At 33.9% G+C, this 27,787-nt stretch overlaps 1 protein-coding gene across 6 annotated transcripts in view; it reads left to right on the forward strand.

Moving 5' to 3' along the window:
• The window catches only part of LOC149780995 (voltage-gated inwardly rectifying potassium channel KCNH6-like), a 326,871-nt gene that overhangs the window by 114,014 nt on the left and 185,070 nt on the right, over positions 1-27,787 (forward strand). For 5 of the 6 annotated variants that reach the window (XM_089938100.1, XM_089938103.1, XM_089938104.1 and 2 more), the window contains exons 4-5: positions 979-1,287; positions 24,690-24,740. In XM_089938100.1, coding sequence (XP_089794226.1) covers positions 979-1,287; positions 24,690-24,740 — 360 coding nt within the window. The remainder of the gene's footprint in view (positions 1-978; positions 1,288-24,689; positions 24,741-27,787) is intronic. The other variant, XM_089938102.1, reaches the window with a different exon arrangement.

Here is a 27,787-nt window from a genome sequence, read left to right on the forward strand (position 1 = left end):
TAAAATATATTCAGGCTTTATTCAACACAGTATGACATGTAGCTTAGGTCAGTGTCACATGGAAACATTCAATGACCAAAGCCAGGATCCGAGCAATTAAGTAAAAGGTTTCCAGTACACTGATACAGTTTTATGGAATATTCTTTAAGTAAAATCTGTGTAAACTATTACAGTATTCAAGAAAAGATACTAGCATGTGTCTGTTACCGTCTGATTATAATGGAATTTACTATTAATAATCCACCAAATAATAAGACAAGAAAAAAGTATACATGTTTCCTGTTGCACTGGTTTTAAATTAGGGTAGGCAGGTCATTTCCTTATTTCTTTTACATATTATATGTATTTAATTTGACTTTTTTAGAAACTATTGGGAGGAAAATTGCTTGGGATGTTGGGCCAACTGGAAACATTCATATATTTTTGGTTGGCCTTATTAATTAACTTGCTGTATGATGTACATTGTTACACTTTCTTATTAAGGGGTTCTGAATGGAGAATCATCTAGACTGAATGATTTGATCAGGAAATAAATTATTATTATTATTATTATTATTATTACTATTATTAATTCACCTGAATATTAGGCCAAATTAGTTTTTGGTATGGTCCTGTGTCCCTTGTTTTTTTTCGTCCAAGTTAAATCTGACCATTCCCACCTAATTTTAGATATTTTGACATTTAAGTTGGGGTGTTTGGTCAAGGTCAATTGCCCATCAAAAAGTTTGAATTTGCCACCACTCTCTGGTAGCAGCATAGGGTAGTCACTTGCCAGCAGGCCTAACAAACTTAAAGGACCTTATATGAAGCTATACCTGCATGAAGTCCATAGAGAAACGATTTTGTTTATAGAAACTGTGAAGATAACACTGTCTTCAGTCCAGTTACAGATGAGATGAAACTTAGTGTTGATGAAGTATGACCTTGTACTTGCTATTTGCATTGCAGATAAGCTTACAGGTATTTTATAAATTTTAGATCGGCATAGAAGCTTTCGTCTCCGTCTTCCTTCCATCCGACGAGATATTCATGCAAGAAGTCTTGATAAAGAGCGACATGGAGATCCAGAGAATCCACCCATTCCTGAAGAGGTGGTTCCCCTCAACCAATTATCTGCCACAGACCAGGAAGTCCCACCTAGAACTCCACCTACTAACAAGAATCTGGACCACATGCAGACAGAGCTGGGGACTGAAAGAGAGGATAACCTGTTTCAGATGCAAACAGCATCATCACCAGAGGGTTTAGAGCTCATCAATACTGAGGCAAACGACAAACCTAATTCAGGTGAGATGGGGTGTGTGTGTTTAATTTGTTGCATTGAGATTTGATAGGAATCTTGCATGGGGCTTGTGTGTACCTAATAAGTTCTGTCCGAATTGGCATTAGTAACTAGAGGGTCCAAAAGAAAGACAAACAGGCCATATTAGTGGTGTATTTTAACTCACAGCCTCATGCAACTGTACCTCTACAGCAGCACTCTGACAACAGTACAAACAACGGAGGTGCCACTAACAAAGCATATCATCTAACTGTTGGGAATGTAATAACGAGATAGGTGAAATAAATTCTAGGCATTACCATTTAGTACCTCCAGTTTTCTATCCATAGAAATTTAGTTTTTTAAGTATTTCTACTGAGTGGTAAAAGTTCAGAATATTGGTAGATAAGATTTAGAGCTGACTTCTTTGAGCCATCCAAGATGAGAGCAGTGTCATCTACATAATGTGAAACTAGATAATCAGATTTTTAAAACTGTTTACGTTCCTTTAATATTTATATTTGTCTCGATCAAATGGGCTAATATTTCTGTGCATTAAAAAAAATATATGGGGTAGGAGGTTGCCTTGTCTGCATCCTCTCTTGATTTCAAACCATGGTGAGCATTGTCCATTTACATCAACACAAGATTTGATGTTTTTATCAAAGAGATGGATCCAGCCTTGAAAATCCTTGCTAAAATTTAGAAAATTTAGAACTTCATCAATAAAGAGCTGTGCAACAGAATCAAGTGCTTTCCCAAAATCAGTTAAAAGATGTGTCCAGGTAGCATGCGTTATAATGGCAGTATAGGTTTAGGTCTGTTTGCAATGCATGCTGTTGCAAATTTGTATGATATGTTAAGTAAGGAAATGAGTTTCAAGTTTCTTATAAAAATTGTTTTGGCCCTTTAGGGGACATATTACAGCAACTTCTTTCTGAGTTGATGATAGCTTGCCATTATTGTAGGCAAAATATGGTTGCTTTTACAAAATTGTGACCAATATCTCTCAAAGACTTTAAAGAACTTGACTCTAAATCCATCTGATCCTTGACTTTTATTGTTAGGCATGTTTCTAAGACTTGCTGTTGCTTCTGTTGGTGTATTTGGGCTATTCATTGATTTACTTTGTGTATTGTCCAATTCAGAGATGTCTATAAAATTCAGTGAAGCTTCAATATCAACTTTGTCTACATTGTGATAAGAATATAATTTTTCCATAGTAGAATTTAGTTTGTATTAATATTTCTAGCCCATTTTGTGTAACTGTTCCATCTTGTTTAGCTTGTTATGAGTCTATGCTCTTAAAATAAGTAAATGAAAAGAGTGAAGAAAACATGCTTTGTAAAATTTATTGAATACTTTATTTCAGTAGAATACAAAGTGAAAAATGAGAAAAAAGAACTTGCAATATTGTCATTAAATCCAAAAATAATCCAAGACTTATAAACACAAGTCCTATCAATGAAAATTTCTAAGTGAATCTCAGTTCAAATCCCAATGAATTTCAAGATGGAAGGAAATGATGTTGGTAATAACCTGTGAAGTGCAGATGTGTCAAAAGTCTCTAGTTGAATCACAGAAAATATTATTCCAGTTTTGAATTCAGTATAAATTCCAGTGGTTGTCTTTGTCCAAGAATTATACAGAGCACTTTTGTATTTCCAGAGAAAATAATCACTTGAGTTCAATAATTTGAAGAAAATAAAATTCAGCCCAAACTGGTCATAACACAATAGAACTTAACGTGTGAAGTGTTTTAAGCCCAACTGACAAACCTTTATCAAAAACATCATTTATGTGACTAATTAAAATGCAAAACAGATTCCTGGATGAGGGTCAAAAGTTCATTCTTGAAAAAAAGAAGTTTGTTACTAGATGGCTGATGATAAATATCATGTAGTCCAGGTATGACCTTGACTCAACTAAATGATTCTTACTCTGAGACAGATAATAAAAAAAAAATTGTTTAGAAAAAGTTGTTTAGTAAAACTGTCAACTGATTTTGGAACAAGGTCAGCAGCTAGATACAAATGTTTTATTACACCTAGCATATAATGATAATAATTTTTAGCATTATAAAAAGTATTAAAAAGTAGCAAACAAATTAAATTAAATATTCATAACAAGCTAAATTTGGCATCTTATTTGTATAGTTTCTTTTTTCCAAATGACAGAAATATTTTGACTTTTTTTCCCCATTTTCAGTTCATTTTGCCCTAGATCTTACCCCTTCCAATTTTTGGGCATGAATTTCCACTAACTGGGTCTTTTTTCATTTCTAATTTATGTCAATTATTTATATTGTTTTCCTCCTCTTAAATAGTAATCTCATTTGTAATTTGATTTCCTGTTGAGGTTGTCGTCTTTTTTATGTGAAGCATAAGAAAAGGTTTTGCCTCTTATTTCTAGCAAAAGCATTAAAAAAATTGGTCGGTAATTGAAAATGTTATCTCAGGAACTGTAGATGGTTCCAAGTGATAAGACGATTTCGGAGAACCTAGTCCTTAACATTTATTATGTATTCTAAATCTTTCAACAGAGAAATGTTAAATTTCCAAAATGTTCTATATTTGTTTTTCGAAAAGTAAGTTAGTAGGATGGTTCTGTAACCTGTGTCTATATTAGTAAGAATATTGGTAAGTTAGAGTATGGGGCCCTAAGTGGTCTAATGCATTCTCCGTTACAGATCACTGCGATCTCACCTCTGTCTGCGTGGGTTTGAGTCTTGGATTTTGCCAATGTGGGTATGTGAGAAAGCTTGCCAGTAGCTTCTCGTGGGTCGGTGGTTCTTCCCGGAGTATTCCCGGGTTCTTCCTCCACCATTAATACTGGTCGCCATGCATAGCCTATCATGTGCTGAAAAATGGTGTTAAACCCCCACAACAACAACAACAACAAGTAAGATAGTGCTTGTGTAATTTTTCACTGCAAGTAATTGCAACATTTCTGATCATCCAGATCTAGGAGTGCCAATTTGGGAATTTGAAGTACACTACAAACTTAGGAACTCATTTCTCTAGGGTGAACCCTATCCGTGAAACAAAGCTATTTGTGCACCAACTACTTCCTTCGCTTACTTTTCTTGTTATCCTTGATTTCGTTTATGAGTTTGTATGAATAACTGCTGAATAACACATTAACCCCTGGAGGTTTTTGTTGTTTTCACCTGAAATTTGAGTAGGAAACACATTTTGAATTTCAAAGCTATTTCTGAATAAATCCTAATAAATCAGCTTCCAGGTGATTTTCCAGTAACATAGTGCCTAGTTGAGTTAGAAACATAATTTTTCATTGGCTATTTTGCATGTCTATGAGCAGAAAGGTAAAAGTTGGAGTTCTTTTTTTTTGTTGTTGCTTATTGGACTCATTATTTTTGTATCGTGACCACTCTTTATTCCAAATGCCCATCTTATCCTACTTTTGCAAAGGTTCATCTGTCTGTTTGCAGTTCATACCAGTCTGACTTAGATCTGAGACCAAATAGTGTACAATCAGGACACAAAATTGGATTCTGACCACAGGCACATTTTGGGTGGGAAAAAATCTGGTCCAAAAAATGAGGTTTTTCCCTCTGTATTTAGTAGTGCAACTAGAACTTCCAGATTATTTGGTATCATTGTAGAGCTACATCTGTCTACCTTTCAATATTACCACCCACTTTCGTGTATCATACATGACCTTGATATCATGATATGCACATTCCAAATGAATAAATTGGTCCTTATGTCATGATAGATTGGTCCTGATATCATGATATATTGGTCCCAAATTAATAGGTGTTGATATCGTGTTACATTGGTCGTGATATATTGATACATTGGTCCTGATATCATGATACATAGGCTCCAAAGTTAATACATTGGTCTTGATATTATGATACATTGGTCCTGATATCATGATACATAGGCTCCAAAATTAATACATTGGTCTTGATATTATGATACATTAGTACTAAGACCATGATACATAGGTCCCAATTTGATACATTGGTTCTGGTATTATATGTGTGACCCAAATTATTACATTGGTCCTGATATAATATATTGGCCCCAATATTAACGAAGTACATATCATGATACATAGATCCTGATGTCACAGAATATAGGTCCCAATATTTTGGTAAGTCCTGATATTATGACACATAGGTCCCAATATAATGATACTGAGGTCCTAATATCATTATAGATAGGTCACAGTATCATGATACAAAGGGCCTAATATCATTATAGATAGGTCACAGTATCATGATACAAAGGGCCTAATATCATTATAGATAGGTCACAGTATCATGGTACAAAGGGCCTAATATCATTATAGATAGGTCACAGTATCATGATACAAAGGGCCTAATATCATTATAGATAGGTCACAGTATCATGATACAAAGGGCCTAATATCATTATAGATAGGTCACAGTATCATGGTACAAAGGGCCTAATATCATTATAGATAGGTCACAGTATCATGGTACAAAGGGCCTAATATCATTATAGATAGGTCACAGTATCATGGTACAAAGGGCCTAATATCATTATAGATAGGTCACAGTATCATGATACAAAGGGCCTAATATCATTATAGATAGGTCACAGTATCATGATACAAGGCTTCTGATATCATGACACATAGGACCTGATACAGTATATCAGCGCATTACAACCTTAGTATTACTTGCTTTTTAAATGTTCGAATAATGTATTTTGTTATTACATCCAACCACAATATGACAACCCATTTCATGTTGTCATTGACAACCACCTGATGTTCCCATTTCAGTATGAATATTTTGTAATTATGAAGACTGATACTGAACTTGCTGCCTCATTAGTCAGGCTTCACCTTACATTATACTCTTAGAGGAAAACTGAGAAATATCATCACCTTATGCTTGAGGAAGCCCCCGATGTCCATGTTGTAAACATACAGATAGTTGAATTTTTGCAGAAATATATTGTTGATGCACATGCAACAAGATTCCTGGCAATTTTGGTACTTTCCAATGTCAAAGGGTCAAGGTCATGAGAATGATGAAATAATCCAATACATTGAAAATGTCAGAAAATAAATTGTTGACATCACGTGATATTCATATCACTACTGTAAAGAAGTGGTCATCATATTTTACTGGAATTAATGACATACTTTGTTATGTAATGATACAGGGATCAGTCACATAATTATCTTTGAGTTCTCAGGTTGAAACAGGGGCCCATAGTGGAACAGTGGTCTAAAGTGCTAGCATTTACAAATTACTGCCATCTTAAGATGGGCCAATGTGTGTATACAGGGGTTGTGATATCTTTAAATTCCCAGGTTTCATAATATATATGGCGATACGGGGGTGGGGGGTGATATGATCAATTACATAATTATCTTTAAATTCTCAGGTTGCATAATACATATGGTGATACAGGGGTGGTATATTATAAATAATACATAAATGTAAAGCAGATACATGTCCGCTGTAATCAGTACATTCCAAATCTTTACCAGGAAGCAACAGCTATAACTTTCGTGAAAGCTCTTCAATCAGTTTGAGAGGAAAAAGAGTGAGAAATATATCTCTGATGCAAATCTCCAATATAAATGTGACTGCTGGTTGTTTTATTGATGGCTTAGAGCGGTATACAGATGTGAATGTCCAATACCAATGGGGCTGCAGGTTGCTTTATTAACAGTTTAGAGCCATTTATCAATCATCTCAGTGCCATACTGACTGGCTTTAAGTTCATCCATATCATTGATTACAGAATAAATTGTAGTCATTTTACTGTATTGACAGTGAAGAGAAATTTACTATCTTAGCCATACTTCACTTGGTGTATCATTGTCAATCCAAGTGAGTAAAGTAAGGATTGCAAAGGCTTGTAGATTAATGTAGCCATACTTTACTTGGTGTATCATTGTCAAACCAAGTAATAGATTGAGTAATGTAAGGATTGCAAAGGCTTGTAGATTAATGTAGCCATACTTTACTTGGTGTATCATTGTCAAACCAAGTAATAGATTGAGTAATGTAAGGATTGCAAAGGCTTGTAGACTAATGTTGATTAAATGAATTAGTTATTGTAATTGAGAACTATCTGCTTTACGCCATGAAATCAATTTGCCCTTGTGCTGAATGAAATTTTAGAAGAAGTGAAGTAAGGTACTCTTGGCTGTTAGTGATGGACGGTATTATAAGTTATGTAAGGATTTCCGGCTGTCAGTGATTCTTTTTCTAAGTAAGAATCTCATAGATTGCATTGCAAGTTAAGGAAAGATCTCGGGCTGTCAATGATTCTTTTTTTAAGTAAGAATCTCATAGATTGCATTGCAAGTTAAGGAAAGATCTCATATCTGTCAGTGATTCTTTTTCTAAGTAAGAATCTCATAGATTGCATTGCAAGTTAAGGAAAGATCTCAGGCTGTCAATGATTCTTTTTCTAAGTAAGAATCTCATAGATTGCATTGCAAGTTAAGGAAAGATCTCATATCTGTCAGTGATTCTTTTTCTAAGTAAGAATCTCATAGATTGCATTGCAAGTTAAGGAAAGATCTCATGGCTGTCAGTGATTCTATTGTAAGTTAGATAAGGGTCTCAGGCTGTTTTTTAGTGATTGCATTGCAAGTTAAGGAAAGATCTCATGGCTGTCAGTGATTCTGTTGTAAGTTAGATAAAGGTCTCAGGCTGTTTTTTGGTGATTGCATTGCAAGTTAAGGAAAGATCTCATGGCTGTCAGTGATTCTGTTGTAAGTTAGATAAGGGTCTCAGGCTGTTTTTTTAGTGATTGCATTACAAGTTAAGTAAGGATCATTCCAACAGAGATTTTTCTTTGACATGTGAATCGAATTGCAGCTGATAGTCAGTGTCAATTCCAAGCAATTTAACAATTTTATCACACTTTATGACAATATTGTTCATACATAGTTAGTACAGGCTTCATACTGAATGTCATTTTACTCACCTTTTCAGGGCTGGTTTGCAATTTGTTATTAGTGAACCAGTCAATCAGAATGTTAGACCCTGCTTCAAGTCTGTCAGTTAGAGTGTTCAATCCAATGAGGAAAAAGACAGAGCATTCTCATCAGCACAGTTCTGTAAAGAGACGTATCTAATAAAATAGAAGATAGCATTGATAAAAACATTAAAAGTTAATGGTCCAAGGATTGACTCGAGAGGAACCCCTTTTTGAATTTCAGACCCACTACTCGAGTCACCCTACAACTCAATTTGCTGATTTTGATTTGACATATAGCTCAGTAAGAACCATACTGAGTCATCTTAGCCCTTAAGTTACAAATAAGAATACAGCAGTACCTGTCTTGAAAGACCACCTCTCTTTGCAATCATGAACCAAAAAAGTATGGTCTCTCAAGAAATGTGGTCTCTTATATCAAGTCCCACTGCTACATAATCAATAAATGTGTGCATTGAGAATGTGGTCTCTCAAGTCAGGTGGTCTCACTTAGCAGTGGTCTTTCAAGACAGGTCATATTGTATCATGAGGAAGACTGTCAAAAGCTTTGGATAAGTCCATCAGGACTGCAGGTACCTACTTGATTTCATCAATAGCCATCCTCCAATCTTCAGGGAAGTGTAAGAATGGTCTGGCATCTGTGACGTTTATGAAAAGCATTCAAATATTTGTTAAAGATGTTCTCAAAATATTATGCTAACTCGATCTCAATTGATTTCTCAGACAGTTTGGATATGATCAGTAAAATGTTGTCAAGTCTGTAATTACTTTTATCAAGAGGATCGTTCTTTTTTAAATTTGAACTATTCGAGCTTCATTCTGAAAATCAGGAAAAATGTTTAATTGCATTGTTTTGTTAATGAGATCTGTATTATGTCTCATGGATTGCATTAAGTTAAACAAGGATCTCATGCATTTGACTGTAAATTAAGTAATGATCTCACAGCTGGTAATGACTGTATTTTAAGTTTAGTAAAGATCTTATGGATTGCATTTTAAGTTAAGTAATAATCTCATGACTGTTAGTGACTGTATTTTAAGTTAAGCAAAATCTCATGGCTGTTAGTGACTGTATATTAAGTTAAGCAAAATCTCATGGCTGTTAGTGACTATACTAATTTTAAGTAAAGATCTCATGGCTGTTAGTGATTGTATATTAAGTTCAGTAAAAATCTCATGGCTCTTAGTGACTGTATATTATGTTCAGTAAAAATCTCATGGCTGTTAGTGACTGTATTTTAAGTTAAGGAAAGATCTCATGGCTGTTAGTGACTGTATTTTAAGTTCAGTAAAAATCGCATGGCTGTTAGTGACTGCATATTAAGTTCAGTAAAAATATCATGGCTAATAGAGACTGTATATTAAGTTCAGTAAAAATGTCATGGCTATTAGTGACTGTATTTTAAGTTAAGTAAAGATCTCATGGCTGTTAGTGACTGTATATTACATTCAGTAAAAAATCTCATGGCTGTTAGTGACTGTATTTTAAGTTAAGTAAAGATCTCATGGCTGTTAGTGACTGTATATTACATTCAGTAAAAATCTCATGGCTGTTAGTGACTGTATGTTAAGTTAAGAAAAGATCTCATGGCTGTTAGTGACTGTATTTTAAGTTCAGTAAAAAATATCATGGCTAATAGTGACTGTATATTAAGTTCAGTAAAAATGTCATGGCTGTTAGTGACTATTTTAAGTTAAGTAAAGATCTCATGGCTGTTAGTGACTGTATATTAAGTTCAGTAAAAATCTCATGGCTGTTAGTGACTGTATATTACATTCAGTAAAAATCTCATGGCTGTTAGTGACTGTATATTAAGTTCAGTAAAGATCTCATGGCTGTTAGTGACTGTATATTAAGTTCAGTAAAAATCTCATGGCTGTTAGTGACTGTATATTACATTCAGTAAAAATCTCATGGCTGTTAGTGACTGTATATTAAGTTCAGTAAATATCTCATGGCTGTTAGTGACTATAATAATTTTAAGTAAAGATCTCATGTCTGTTAGTGACTGTATATTAGGTTAAGTAAAGATCTCATATCTGTTAGTGACTGTACAATAATTTTAAGTAAAAATGTCATGGCTGTTAGTAACTGTATTTTAAATAAGGCAAAGATGTCATGGCTTTTAGTGACTGAATATTAAGTTCAGTAAAAATCTCATGGCTGTTAGTGACTGAATATTAAGTTAAGGAAAGATCTCATGGCTGTTAGTGACTATTTTAAGTTAAGCAAAGATCTCATGGCTGTTAGTGACTGTATATTAAGTTCAGCAATGCTCTCATGGCTGTTAGTGACTGTATTTTAAGTCAAGCAATGCTCTCATGGCTGTTAGTGACTATATATTAAGTTAAGTAAAAATCTCATTTCTGTTAGTGACTATAATAATTTTAAGTAAAAATCTCATGGCCGTTAGTGACTGTATATGAAGTTCAGTAAAAAAGCTCATGGCTGTTAGTGACTGTATATTAAGTTCAGTAAAAATATCATGGCTGTTAGTGACTGTATTGTAGGTTAAGTAAAGATCTCATGGCTGTTGGTGACTATATTAAGTTAAGTAAAAATCTCATGGCTGTTAGTGACTGTATATTATGTTCAGTAAAAATCTCATGGCTATTAATGATTGTATTTTAAGTAAAGATCTCATGGATTGTATTTTAAGTAAAGATCTCATGGATTGCATTTTAAGTAAAGATCTCATGGATTGTATTTTAAGTAAAGATCTCATGGATTGCATTTTAAGTAAAGATCTCATGGATTGTATTTTAAGTAAAGATCTCATGGATTGTATTTTAAGTAAAGATCTCATGGATTGCATTTTAAGTTAAGTGAGGATCTCTTGGCTTAAGAGATTCTGTTTGAATCAGCATTTGTATGAATGTTTTCAGGCTTGCTTTGATCAGGAGCAGGTAACTGTATTATGACAGGCTTGCTTTGATCAGGAGCAGGTAACTGTATTATGACAGGCTGAATGTGTAATATCATGGATGGATTATTTTCCTTGACATGACTGAAAACAACTAGGAATTAGTCTGCAAAAAATTTTATTATTAAATACTTCAAAGAGAGATAAATCTTGTATACATCATGACAATAATTCTCACAAGATGTATCTCCCCTTAGTAGTGTCTAGTTTATTTATGCAGTTACCAAACTGTGTGGTCTCAAACTAAGTAACAGAAAAGATCAAAAAGCAACAAGCATTGTAAAATTCAACAAATAATTTATTTCCCGAGAATACAAAAAATGAAAAAAGAAAGAAGAAAAAAAACTTAGGTATTACGAATTAAATCCCCAAATAAGCCTAGATCTTAATCATAAATGAATTATCTTTCCAGTGACAAGATTATATAGTCCTTTACCTGCCCTCATGTCACAATTAATATTTTCTATATTAAAAACACTATTACTAAATGGACAATAACCTTCTTGAAAGTTCTTAATGTTTACAAAATAATAACATGTGTATCATTAGATAAACTGTTACTAAAATTAAAATATACAACCTGGACAATGTCAGATACACCAGGTAAATTGTAGGGGAATTCCAATAACCCAGACTCTGTCCCAGATACTTCTGTTAATAATGATCCTGATATTAAACCCATACAGATAGAGAATATTTTAGCCTTGTATTAGTTGAATAAAATTATAAAAATCAATAATACAGGTAAATTAGAAAATCATCATTTAGATAAGATGAAATTATGGATTTGTTTCTTTTATATATAGATGTTCTTGTAATAATGATTTCTTTATTAAAATTTTGATCGCTTTGTCAGCAATTATGATTTCTTTCATAACACATACTTGTCCAGTTTCATTTTCATGTCTTCAGTTTGTTAATGGTAATGTCCATTTGTTATTGTTCTGTCTTGTTTACTTGATGTAAATATCATGAAGCAATGATTGTACTTTAAACACCATCAAATATTGTAAATCTCATGTGGTTTTCTATCACGATTGATTAATTCATGATAACAGCATATCAGCACTTGAAAGGTTATATTTTTGAGCGACCATTAAAGTAATGTGCTTTGTCCTGTGACACATCACAGAGACTGACCCACCCTAGTCATTGCAGGATTCAAACTCACATCCTTCTGCTTGTGAATCCAGCATGATAATGTTTGCACATTCTTTCACTTTGATTGATTGACTGGCAATAGCAGTTTTGACACATTCTGTCAGTTTGATTGATTGAGTGGGGATAACATCATTGACACATTCTGTCACTGTTGGGTGACTGGGGATAATACCATTGACAGAATCTGTCACTTGATTTTTTAGTTACAGCATTGATACATTCTATTACTGTGATTGATTGAATGGGGATACCAGCATTGACACATTATAAAACTTTGATTCGATGGGGATACCAGCATTAACACTTTTTATCACTTTGATTGATTGGATGCGTAGTGACACATTATAAAACTTTGATTGGATGGGGATACCAGCATTGACACATAAAACTTTGATTGATTGGATGGGGATACCAGCATTGACACATAAAACTTTGATTGATTGGATGGAGATACCAGCATTGACACATAAAACTTTGATTGATTGGATGGGGATACCAGCATTGACACATAAAACGTTGATTGATTGGATGGGGATACCAGCATTGACACATAAAACTTTGATTGATTGGATGGGGATACAGCATTGACACATAAAACTTTGATTGATTGGATGGGGATACCAGCATTGACACATAAAACTTTGATTGATTGGATGGGGATACCAGCATTGACACATAAAACTTTGATTGATTGGATGGGGATACCAGCATTGACACATAAAACTTTGATTGATTGGATGGGGATACCAGGATTGATACTTTTTATCCCTTCGATTGATTGGATGGGGATACCAGTAGTGACACATTATAAAACTTTGATTGATTGGATGGGGATAGCAGCATTGACACATGATGAAACTTTGATTGAAGATAACAGCATTGACACTTTCTGTCACTTTGTTGTTAGATGAATGGGGATAATACCATTGAAATAATCTGTCACTTGTTTTTTTAGTTACAGTGTTGATGCATTCTATTGCTGTGATTGATTGGATGGGGATAACAGTATTGACACATTTTGTCACTTTGATTGACTGGGATAACAGCATTGACACTTTCTGTCACTGTTGGGTGACTGGGGATAACAGCATTGACAGAGCTGTTCCAAAATAAACAAGAAGAAGAGATATATAACTATAAAAAAACACATAGCAATGTAAGGTTTCTCCAACTCTGAGAACATGCCATATAAAACATTTTGAAAGACAGACACACACACACACACACACACACACACAAAATTGAGCTATTTGGTATTGTGCTAGAAATTAGTTCGTGCCACATAGCAGGGTGAGCTTTATCCTATCTGTAGGCCTAACTCTGTCAATTTTTAGGTCAGCGCCATTAAATGTATCAAAGTACCTAATTAGTTATAAATACTTCATGTGAAACAATCTTGGCACTGTTAGCTATGATGCTGACCTGAAAGGTTTCCGAGCTCCGGATAGGATAAATCCATGATGCTGTGTGGAACAAATTATGGCAGAAAGCATACAGCCTATACACATCACTGATTACAAAAATGAAAAATCAAAACTTTCTACTGCAAAGACCGCAACAACAAGAAATGTGTTATATCAGACCTGCATTCTTCAAACGTTGTTAAACACCCCAAACAGCACTGTTGAATCGAACATTGTAAACAAATGAAAATTCTTGCACGTACCAATCAGAGTGGTTCATTAATTAATAAACTGATTGATAACAACTACAATTGCACAGTAACTAGCAGTAGAGACTTTCAGGTATCACTGTTAAAATATATATATATTGATAGACCAACACAATGTCATGATTTATTTTTACCGAGTTTAATGAATTGTTTATCTTTGCGTAGTAATATTTAATTTATATTGTATACTTTTGTCTGTGACTAAGTGTAGAGTTTTGACCTACCTGTCAATTGTCATGGCTGAGGGTTGTGTGTACCAGATTTTCGCCATGATATTTCCATGAATTTAAGTTCAAAACCGGACCTTAGTAGTGAATTTGATGGAATTTTCCATTTGAAATGACCAACATCAAGGTTGCATCATAGGTCAGGTGACTGTCGATTTAAAAAGGAGACTAGGTAAATGATTATTCATTCCTGTTTTCAGTTCAGTTTGTACAATCATTTATTGTTGTGTTCAGTTATAATTTGAGAGGAATTATTGTCTTTAATTGGTCATTGGAATTGCAAAGACATTATAAATTATATTATTGTGGTACACCAGGACATTCAAATTTATTGGAATTAATTTGATACTTTTTGACTTTTGATAGAACATTTGAGACTTTTTGACTTTTGATAGAACATTTAGGGTTATTGTTTGGGATTTAATTCACAATAATCTAAGTTCTTGTAATTATTCGCTCTGTAACTTTGAGAGTTGAATTATTTGTTGATTTTATTAAAGTTGTTGGTTTTGCTACTTTCAAAACTGTCAAACTGCAGACATTGTAGCGATATGACTGAAACATTAAAAAAGCTACGTTAAAAATCCATATCACAGACACACACAGAGTCCATGATAGGTTATTATCTACCAAAACACAAAGTAGTCTATCATAACAGAAGCAGCAAGGAGGATCAACATACCAATTTTGGAGCAAGTCTTCCTTGAAAATAAAGCTTCGTATGAAAAAATGAAAATATAAGGTCAATAACGTCAAACTAAAGCCTCTAAGTTTTTCTCTAAATGGGTTAGCTCATTTTGTAACTTTATTTTTATTGCTTTTGTTTTCAAATTTGTATATGTGTTTCTTTACCCACCTGGACACTCATTTATGGTCACAAACTCCCAGCTGCTGTTTTTTTAACCAAAATTTTTATCAAGACCTACGCAATATCGTGACTGAGGGTTATGCATATTTATCGTGATAAATCCATGTGGAGTAGATTGCAGTTTTGTAAATATGTTTTGAACCTAATCATGTCCATCTCCCCAATACATCAAGTCTAATAAATATTTAACAGGGTATGTGTATCGACTCCATTAAACACAACTAAAATATTGCAGTTATCTCTGATCACTTTAGGTATTTGTGTATATCGCTGAGTAACATAAATCATGTCTGTGATTTTTATTTTGCGTCATGAAAATATCCGAGCTGGATTTGATTGTTTGTCCAGCATCACATCATCATATACTACGAGATTATTAATAAATCCATCGTGGTTATCCACAGATGGAGCTACCCCAATATCGGTGCTAAAATCAATAATATCATTACCATCCTCATCCAACAATTTTGCATTTTCATTAAAATCTTTAAACGCATAGTATCTCTGATGAACTAAATATAACTTATCCCAATTGAGCTGTCTCATTATTAGAATAAGTAATAATTGCAAAAATTATTAAATTGGCATTGACATATTAAAAGTTGATAATTTAAAAATGTTGATTAAAATTTACAGGTCTTATCTACCGTTTTCGACCATAAAACTAGCGACATATCAGCGTTTCGTTACCAACTTTTGTCGCGATTTTCTTTTCAAGAACTAGGGATCAATTGTTTGTGTATTTTTTGGTTTAAAAATGGGATCCATGCCTGACCCAGCATTATAAGTGGGTTCGCGAGTTATCAGGGTGCGAGTTATCGAGGGAGTGGTGTACTGGTAAATATAAAATAATTGCAAGGTGGGTTATTAATCTACAAATGTAGAGACAGGTGAAGAAATAATATTTTGATTAATAAATGCAGCCAGCAAACATTTTGATATTTGCATGCCTTCACTTCATCGCGCCACAGATAATATAACTAAATTGGCATTTTCAGAGAAATATTAGCAAAAAGTAACATTTCAGTATCTCTCATTGTGTTAGATACAAACACTCCTGATGAAGGGAAATAACTCTATCAGGTAAAATAAAGAGCAATTTAAAGGTTATCTTGCCTGTATTTTACAATGGTACTATTCACTTATAAATTAGTTTTTGTTTGGTTAATTGTTTCCCATTGTGTTGCAAATAATATTACCAAATCATATTTTCAAAGAAATGTAAAAAAAACTGTAACTCTATCGTAAGACAGAGAAATTCAACATCAGTGACTTTGTCAGTTGACTAAGTCAAGGGATATAACTGTGACAAAGGTAGAGCCTGTATCTTATAAATAATTTTATTTACTGATGAATAATCATTTTTGGTTGGTTTTTTGAGAAACAGTATCCGTATTGTTCTGTATCTGTCAGGTTTCTTGCTTCCTCTAGATTTTGTCAGTGATAATAATTAAGAAAAAAAAAGAAGAAAAAAAAACACAAACAGCGAATAAGCCATGCCCATTACCTCACCTACTTTTGAATTTCTAAGTATTGGTTAGCTTATATATCATAGGACCCGTGTTATTATTGGGGTTTGCTCCAAGCTAGAATTGCAGAAGAAAAAAGTACACCATCCCACCATGTTGCCACATGGTCCCACCATCTCACCACATAGTATGTGCTCTTTTGCGAGTGTGCAGAAATATGTTGTATGATAATCTAGGGGTTCACATGGCGGTTGAGCCGTCCTCAGATCTAAGATTATAAATATTTTGTATCACCCTCTGAACTTGCTAGAATATCGTTTGGCAGTCTTGGAGTTCACATGGGAGCTGTGTTGTCTGTAGAAGTAAGTTATTCTTATGTAATTTTTTATATATGTTAAACATATAATGAATTTTGAAAATATTAATGCCATTATTTATGAAATAAAAAAATTACATAATAACGGTATAAAAATTACTGATTCGGAGAAAACTATTTGTGATTTTGAATCATTACCACAAGAAAATTTGAAGATAGATATACACTACCACAGAATACAGATTCATTGAGCTGATTCAGCAATCTATGTTGCAATCATTGGCGACAATGAAATATACAGAAGTTGAGCAGTTTGTATCTCTTGCATGCGCAGTTGAACAAATTAGATCAGAATTAGCTCACAAATAGGAAACAAGAAAGATTGTGAATACACGTTTAATACATTTCAAAAGGATTATGTCTGCAGGTAACTCTGTTACTGGTGAAAATGAAAGCGCTGTCAGCAGTGACAGTAATGATTGTGAAAGTGAAGGTAGTAAGAACGTCACTAAAGGGTATTGTGAAATTAGTGAAAACGTCACTGATGAAAATGAAAGTTATGACTACAGTGAGCGTTTCAGATTGTTCTTTGGTAACAGATTGTGAAAGTGAAAACAATGACATAGTCACTGTTGACTGTGGTAACAGCTAAACAGAATAATTCATTTCTGACTATAGTAAAAAAAAATATTTATTGAGATTATAATATTTATTCTGATTCAGGTTTATTTTTATTCTTATAATAATATTTATTTTTATTGAGCAATATTTTATTTTTATTTTGTGAAATTATAATTGTAATGTAATTTTCTGTTTTCAGTAGGATTCTCATTATTTTAAGTACCATTTACCCAAGCAAATTCGATGATCAGTGAAAAATAAGATTTTTATTGAGATTATAATTTTATTTTTATTGTGATATAATAATATTTATTCAGATTATAAGTTTTATTCTGATAATAGTTTTTATTCTGATAATGATATTTAATCAGACTGTAATACATATTCATATTATATTTATTCAGATTATGATATCAGAATAAGATTATATTTTTTAAGCTGATCAAATTCAGTAAAAATGTGCATACCATAATTCAGTATCTGATCTCTATCACATATAAATCTAATAATATGTTCTCGCTGCAGTTCATTTAAATGTTCCTGCATTTTAAAAAATTCTTCATCGCCATGTTGTTGTATACACAAACTCTCGTGTGTTGTTGCATTAAATAATACCCCTTGATTAAATCAAGGAATAATTAATTGTAAAATGCCAACTTCAACTCAGAAACAGATTTTACAAAATCCTCTGCAAACATGAAGATTTATGATGATACTTACATAGAGATTAAAATTCAATAATGCATGTCTCAAATCAAGAAGTCTGGTTTGGTCAGTAAGCTTGAAATGTATCCTTGATAAAAACTGATTATGACATTGCAGACAAACCAGATTAATCGGTTCTTATACGATCAAATATCCAGGATGTACTTGAGGTGTAAGTGTATATAAAATATTTCCTTGGTGGGACTGACTGGATTTTTCAAGATCTACTTGATAACTGCCATCGATTGCATCACATACAAGATTGACTGCGATTATTGATGTTACATTAACAATACCTGGCAAAATATGCCTGCCACCACTGTATGGATCATTGTTATACTTGAGGATAGCTGCTTGGTTGGGGGGGGGCTACTTTTCTCCATGACTTGACGATTTTAGAAAAGTTTTCATCAATAAGATCATTTACTGGTTTATTTTAGCTCATCAGTGGCAAATCCTGGTATTACAAATGTTGGTAATTGATTTTCTGTTATTTTATAGACATCTAGAAACATCTGCTTTTGACCGTTACATCCAAAGCAAATTAAGTACAAAATGACCGTCACTTTTCACTGTGTAAATAACAGTTTTATTAATATATTCAAGGTGTGACACAACCTGGTTTAGATGTATCATTTCAATAATTTGTTGTTTTACATTATTGTCATAATATTGTATGATACTAGAAAATAAATTTCATAGTTTACTGTTTACTTGCTTATGTTCAGACTTAATAACGTCAGAATACGATTTAATTATTTCAACTGCAATATATGGTTTTCTGTTTTCATCATTAGGATCATGAGTAAGTAAAGATGTTTTAGTACCTTTATCAGTAATATAAAAACTCCCAGGAGATTCTGATTCAATCTTCCATGGTTTAATTTTTCGATATTCTGGAAGTTCTAAAAAATATTTTCTTGTCTGTGGAGAAATCTATATGTTGTGGTTCTGTTGTTCCTTGATAAACAGGTGCTATCTCTAGCACACTTCCGATTGATGATTCATATATATCTATGGCGTATTCTAGCAAGTTTATTTCTGTTGGGGCTGATAATGTTGGTTCGTGATTAGTGATAGCAATTTTAGGATCTTTTCCTGGTATAGATTTGATTCTGTGCTGAAATTCATTATTTATCTATTTGATCTGATAATTACCTGTAGGTATACTTACACCATTCCAGTATGGTGTTCCATCTGGCTTATTTTGATATGAAAATACCAGTGAATTATTTGCTTGCAACCCACCGAATGAATTTGATCTATGGCCAACTATAATATACTCGTAATTATGCTAGTGCAGTTTATTTTGCTGGAATTGCAGTTGGAAAATTAACACCAAATTCAAGATTGGTTGAGCTTGCTGATATCATTGAGGTATTTGATGGAGTTGTATTAGCAACGATCTTTTGTAGTAATTCTTGCTATGACGACATTATAGTTAAATCCTGATTTTCTAAATTGGATGTAGATTCTGACAGTCATTGCCTTGTTGTAAATCCTAATCATTTCTGTAAACTTAGTATCTGATATTATTCCATTGTTACGTCCTGATGATATCAACGAAGATAATTTGGAGTATGCTAGCGTTGCTGTATGCAACTTTATTGTATACTCTTGCAATTTATTTTCGCTGCACGTATATATTTTTTTTGCCATGATATTAAGAGTGCCAGGAATTGGTGTTGCAGCTGAAATACAAATTGTTACAACTGCTTGCGATGTCATTGTTATTGTTGATAGCAATACGCCAGTTCCAGTGATAACAGCGGATGCTGAATACACAATTATTTCAGTGACAACTACATGTCTGTGATATTTGTTTACTTTTACTGTGTCCTCATCAGCAATACTTTTCAGTTTGTTTTGCCACTCACATACTTGATTGTATCTGTAATGTTGAACATCGATTGGGAGTTCATTATATAGTAGGTGGTAGTTTAACAACTAATTCAAGACACCAATAATACAGCAAACCTAGAAAAAATTGTTTGGATTCAACCATGAATGTTTCCTCATTGTTTTGCTCCAACATCACTAACATATATCCAGAGGATCCAGTTAAATTGTGGTAGATGTCGTAAATATCATAGTGCTGAGTACTGAAAACTTGTATATACCGGTAACTTCATCTCGATGTTTGATAGATTTATTAAGTGGTGTCCATAATGCTTGTCTAGATGCTAATGTATATACTACACTGACGGTGATCTTTTTTATGTCAGAGAGTTTAATACCAACAAATGTTGGCTTTCCAGAGAAATCAACAATTCCATTTTATTTTTTTGTTCAAATTTATAAACGATTATACATGATTAGAATATTCAGATCTAAATGTGGTCAATCCATCATTGATTTTCATTAACGATGTCATCATCGGAATGTTTTTGTGGTCTATGTATCTTTTCACTGCAGCTTTATCATCTATTAATGGTTCTCTCAAATAAGCAATGGTATTACTAGCCATATTGAGATTGCCAGTCATTGTATCACTGGCTTTAGCAACATATTTACTGATCTCAGTTCTGATCGTGTTGGTGCTGCTGTCTACATATCTTTTTGTTCCACATCATCGTCTGATTTTGGTTCTCTCACATTAATAATTGTATTTTTGCTCATATTTAGATCGCCATACATAGTATCTCCAATTCTTTTGATGTGTCCAGTAATCTCTCCCATGAGTGTTAAGACTGATTCCTCCAATTTTTTTAATTTACTGTTTTTAGCAAACACCGCTAAGTTATCTTCGGTCACATCTGAATAATATCTGTCAATGGGATATTGCTCGTCTTTAATTGTCCTTGTTTATTCTGAAAAACAACGACTTCATTTTGGTCCACATTTGCAAGACTCAAAAGATTAGCAAGTTCATCCTTGACCTCGTCATGGGTTGCATATTTAGATAAGTCGCCTTGCTGAGTTTTACTCAGGTAAGAAGATCTTCTGTAAATATCTACCGTTATTCTTTTAGATCTGTTTAAATATATGGTGTACGGTTATACTGTCTACTTGTGTACTTGTGCATGACTTTATGAGGTGGTGTCAGTGACCTGGACACAGTGCTGAGTACAGCAATTACATCACTGCCACGTGTTGGTGGATCGGTTATTGTCAGTGTTGGTAACATTGAATACCAGACGGGAGTGTTTTGAGGATGAGTGCTTTGCACTCTTCCGACATATTTTTTAAATTCTTTTGGTGGTACCAACCCATACAAATCGAAATAAATAATTCTACATGGATCAGTTGTGTATGTGACCCAATGAGTACCTGGACCAGAACTTCCATCAAGATTAATGATATCTAGCATTGAGCCTTATAGTACTCCAAATCTAACTGTTCCAGGTTCAGACAGAACATTTTTTATATAAATATGATGTGTTCTAGACACTTTAGTATTTAGTAAACCATCTAACTGTGCTTTCATCACATTGGTGGATTTTTAGTTTCTTCAAAAGGATTTCATGATCCACCATGTCAAAAGCTTTCATGAAATCTACAAATACAAATCCTGTTATTCTACCTGGGTCAAGTGCTTGAAGCCATTTATCAGTTAGGGAGATCAAGGCAGTCTCAGATGAATGTTTCTGTCTAAAGCCTGATTGATCAGTGTGTAACAGCAAGTGTTTTGTTAAATATGACATGAATGAATCATCATCCAGGACATGTTTTTTAATCAGTTTTGACAAGTTTGCTAGTATGGAGATTGGGCAGTAGTTATCAGTGTCATCGTTAGAACCAGATTTGTGAATACGAGTTACCTTTGCAGTTTTCCATATTTTGGGGACATATGAGGTTGCAATACTTAAACTGATTATGAATGTTATGATATCTGCAATGGCAGAGGCAGAAGATTTAATGAGTCATGGACTAGTCTGATCAAGTCCTGTAGCTTTCTTGGTATCAAGTTCACTGAGACATTTTTTAGCAAAGTTTTTTTATGCAGGTGGAATAGAGAAACATACCTTCTTAGAGATTTTGATGCTGCAGAACTTTTTGAGTTAATTAAAGTTGTTTTCTATCACTGGTTCTTTCAATTTTGTGGTAATCTTGGTGAGAAAAAAATCATTGAAAATATTTGCAGTGTCCGTCATTCAGTGACTATTATGTCATTTACCAGAAGTGATTGAATTTTATTTGTCTGATTTTTGTGTGTTCCTCCAGTGAGTTCATTGAAGAGTTTCCAAATGGAGTTTATATTTCTCTTTTTGTTTTCAAGCAATGATTGATGACAAGTTTTTTAAAGCTTTTTTAATCATACATGTACTTGTTATTTATTTCTACATGCACAATATTTTATGCAAAAACAGACCTGCAGAAAGAGAAATATACATTGTCATTACTGATTTTTGAATGTATATATTTGTATATTAAACAGAAAAAGGATTATTTTAAAATTGGACCTGACATCAGTGGGGTTTGGTTTTCCCGAGTCCATACACATCAAATATCTTCACTGCATTTTCATCGTTGATGACATTTTTCATTCACTGAAATTCCACTCCTACTTAGAATGTCATAAACTTTAGAAGATGTATTCACTTTCTCCACAGCAGTAGCTTTTGGTTTCTTGTCAAGTCAAAAGGTCAGAATGATCATCACTAGCGGGTAATTTCTGAGATCGAAAAGAAAATAATGTTCTTTGGGTCATTGTGATTTAACAGTTCACAAATACATTTAACGTGAAATTATTCCATAGCATTATTCAATCTAGAGTCATTCCAGGGCATGCATTAAATTACTGTGTGTAATGTCTAGTAAATTTTTACTGAATAAAACATTATTTAAAACACCTGAAATTTTAAACATTTTGCTGATTGAAGCAAATTAATCACTGGTAAAACACAAAAATTGTCCACTTAGCTCTGTCAGCTAGCTTTTCCAGTTTTATATAATTGTTTATAATTTGATGGACAATCAAACAAATGCTGATATTTGATCAAAACTTCATCCAATCAAGTCATAAATGATTCCCTCTTCCTCGATCATAAACATAAAAAATAATTTCAAAACAATCTAACCTTTATTAGTTATGCATATTTAGCATGACACAAGTGACCAGCTATCTCCGCCCAGTTACATAGGTGCAGTATTATTCACCAGCAAGGTGTAAATAGTCTTTTAGCAAATGCCAATCTGACTGACATGTAGATTTGTTACAGACGGCACACACTCTGGAGAAAATTAGGAATCGAGGGTAATTAAAGCTAATGCTTAGGTCCAAATCAATGTGCATCATAAAAACACACAGGTTGGAATTTCCATTCATCAGAATTAGGTTACAGTTAAATTTCAAAACTCTAGGGTGCTCATCTATTGAAAACCCATGGAAACGGTACATAATTATTCTTTTTTCTGTGAAAAAAATATTTTTATCAAAATAATTTACAATAGGTAAAGTCATTATGATAAAATGTTTTGGAGATAGTTTACACACCAGCAGGTTGTGGTTTTACATTTTTTTCTAAGCCTGCTTAGTGAAACGATCAACAATGTTAACCCTTTACCTCATAGAGTGTATGGCTTTTTAGCCCTTCAATATACATGTAGCAAAGTTACCCAGTGCAGTGTGCTATAAATAGAACACCTGTTACCTGTTCAACTCCATAGACATAGGCCAGCCTGTTAACTGTTAGGCAATGTAGTGTATGTTATGTTTAACAGCAATTTTAACCATTTTACCTTTTTGGTACACATATATTATGTATGGAAAAATTTAAGAGTAAAATCTGATCATTATAGCTGTATAATTACTTTTCACGGAAGAATTTTTTATGTGCTGTAAAATTTTGAGAGAACCCACTGTCGAGTCAGTGAAGCCACATGACAGACCATATAGCTGCCATTTCTCATACTCAAAATTTACAAGTTCCTTGCCTGCCTCTACATCACTAAATCATCTGAATTTGATAATTTTTAAAAAATAATTGCTGTCTATATCAATATCAGAGCCTTTACCTAAGTTATTGAAGCTTTCATAGTTGTGATTCTAATCGTGAAAACTCAATTAAGTGCTGAACGAAATCCGCAACCTCTATTTTGGAGAGTGGAGAATATGACCCAGTTACTTTAAATAGCAGATTTCAACCAGAGCATAAACAGCGACCACATGATCTGACATATTGGTCATTTAAACCAATGAATGTAGTATCTAATAGGGTTTTTTCCCCAAAGGTGGCACTATGAAAACCCGCTAAAAATGGCTGATGTTTACCGCAGGCATTGAAAGCCGCTTTCGTAATAATTGTGTACAGGCATCAAAAAGTGCTTCTTTGAAAATCAGGTAGAGGCCTCAAAAGGCGCTTCAATGTGAATGGAGCAGAGGCATCCAAAGGCACTTGCAAGAGGTAAAGGGTTAAGTTTTGTAAACAGGTGAATAATATCAGACCCACTTGGGCCTCTTGTCTAATGGCAATAGACCATTTTAGATAAAGGGAACTAGATTGTGTATGTTAATTTTATAATCTTTTATTTTATTCTACACAATGCCTATTCAATTTCAGAATTTCTCTTGCTTCCCAATGGCCGCCAACGTGCTCACACAATAGCTGGCAGTGAGTAGCTTAAATTCCCAGATTAATTAATCATGCACTTGCTAGTTGCATCCATACTTAATTAGTTTGGCTACATTTTATTAACATGCATGACCATGATTTCAAGTCGGTGTATAATTTCCAGGACATAGTATGATGAAATATAATTAAGACAAAACCATAACACCTTACACTTGTTTTACAGAGACCAGTACAGTCAACTGCATTCTTTGGAGATTATTGAAGTATGGCCTACTTTTATTTGCAATGAAAAACTTAATTTGGTTTTGCACTATTTTCAAATCAGCACTCTGGATAATGGATACGTACATTTAAATTTACCTCTCAAAATGTCAATGAGTACTTAATATTCCTTAATATAATATATTCATTCCTGTTCATTACATTTAGTCTGACATGGCCAATATTGTAATCAGTGTGGATGTTGTATTCATTCCTGTGTATTACATACCCATTTAGTCTGACATGGCCAATCTTGTAATCAGTGTGGATGTTCTATTCATTCCTGTGTATTACATACCCATTTAGTCTGACATGGCCAATCTTGTAATCAGTGTGGATGTTCTATTCACTCCTGTGTATTACATACCCATTTAGTCTGACATGGCCAATCTTGTAATCAGTGTGGATGTTGTATTCACTCCTGTGTATTACATACCCATTTAGTCTGACATGGCCAATATTGTAATCAGTGTGGATGTTCTATTCATTCCTGTGTATTACATACCCATTTAGTCTGACATGGCCAATCTTGTAATCAGTGTGGATGTTCTATTCACTCCTGTGTATTACATACCCATTTAGTCTGACATGGCCAATCTTTGTAATCAGTGTGGATGTTGTATTCACTCCTGTGTATTACATACCCATTTAGTCTGACATGGCCAATCTTTGTAATCAGTGTGGATGTTGTATTCACTCCTGTGTATTACATACCCATTTAGTCTGACATGGCCAATCTTGTAATCAGTGTGGATGTTCTATTCATTCCTGTGTATTACATACCCATTTAGTCTGACATGGCCAATCTTTGTAATCAGTGTGGATGTTGTATTCATTCCTGTGTATTACATACCCATTTAGTCTGACATGGCCAATCTTGTAATCAGTGTGGATGTTCTATTCATTCCTGTGTATTACATACCCATTTAGTCTGACATGGCCAATATTGTAATCAGTGTGGATGTTCTACTCATTCCTGTGTATTACATACCCATTTAGTCTGACATGGCCAATCTTGTAATCAGTGTGGATGTTCTGTTCATTCCTGTGTATTACATACCCATTTAGTCTGACATGGCCAATCTTGTAATCGGTGTGGATGTTCTATTCATTCCTGTGTATTACATACCCATTTAGTCTGACATGGCCAATCTTGTAATCGGTGTGGATGTTCTATTCATTTCTGTGTATTACATACCCATTTAGTCCGACATGGCCAATCTTGTAATCAGTGTGGATGTTCTATTCATTCCTGTGTATTACATACCCATTTAGTCTGACATGGCCAATCTTGTAATCAGTGTGGATGTTCTATTCATTCCTGTGTATTACATACCCATTTAGTCTGACATGGCCAATCTTTTAATCAGTGTGGATGTTCTATTCATTCCTGTGTATTACATACCCATTTAGTCTGACATGGCCAATCTTGTAATCAGTGTGGATGTTCTATTCATTCCTGTGTATTACATACCCATTTAGTCCGACATGGCCAATCTTGTAATCAGTGTGGATGTTGTATTCATTCCTGTGTGTTACATACCTATTTAGTCTGACATGGCCAATCTTGTAATCAGTGTGGATGTTGTATTCATTCCTGTGTATTATATACCTATTTAGTCTGACATGGCCAATCTTTGTAATCAGTGTGGATGTTGTATTCACTCCTGTGTATTACATACCCATTTAGTCTGACATGGCCAATCTTGTAATCAGTGTGGATGTTCTATTCATTCCTGTGTATTACATACCCATTTAGTCTGACATGGCCAATCTTGTAATCAGTGTGGATGTTCTATTCATTCCTGTGTATTACATACCCATTTAGTCTAACATGGCCAATCTTGTAATCAGTGTGGATGTTCTATTCATTTCTGTGTATTACATACCCATTTAGTCTGACATGGCCAATCTTGTAATCAGTGTGGATGTTCTTCTATTCATTCCTGTGTATTACATACCCATTTAGTCTGACATGGCCAATCTTGTAATCAGTGTGGATGTTCTTCTATTCATTCCTGTGTATTACATACCCATTTAGTCTGACATGGCCAATCTTGTAATCAGTGTGGATGTTCATACATCCACATAACACATACTGACATGTTTTCACTTATGTTTATGTGAATATTTTTCTTGATGCATTGGGTTAATCTTTTGAATCCCATTCACACCATATAGCCTCAAATACTTGGAAAGGGTGAAAGATAGGATATGTAATAAATTGCTAAACTGCAGGTTTTGTGTTTTCTTGCCAGGTTTGAGGAAAGAACTGGTGTATGAATACGTCTTTGTTGGATGGTTTGAATGTATCCATGTGGTTTGAATGTATCCATGTGGTTTGAATGTATCCATGTTGGATATGGGGTATGAATATATCTTGGTTTCATGGCCAATATGTTTCCCATGTGGGATATGGTATATGAAAGTCTTGGCTTGATGGCCCGAATGTATCCCTTTGTTGGATTTGGTGTTTGAATGTCTTGGCTTGATGGCCTGAATGTATTCTTTGTTGGATATGGGGTATGACTATGTCTTTGTTTCATGTCCAGTATATATCCCACGTGGGATATGGTATATGAAAGTCTTGGCTTGATGGCCTGAATGTATTCCTTTGTTGGATATGGGGTATGACTATGTCTTGGTTTCATGGCCAGTATGTATCCCGTGTGTGATATGGTATATGAAAGTCTTGGCTTGATGGCCTGAATGTATTCCATTGTTGGATATGGGGTATGACTATGTATTGGTTTCATGGCCAGTATGTATCCCATGTGGGATATGGTATATGAAAGTCTTGGCTTGATGGCCCGAATGTATCCCAT

Source organism: Sinohyriopsis cumingii, chromosome 16 (genome assembly GCF_028554795.1).
Source record: "Sinohyriopsis cumingii isolate HCF-2022 chromosome 16, ASM2855479v2, whole genome shotgun sequence".
Lineage (NCBI taxonomy): Eukaryota > Metazoa > Mollusca > Bivalvia > Unionida > Unionidae > Sinohyriopsis > Sinohyriopsis cumingii.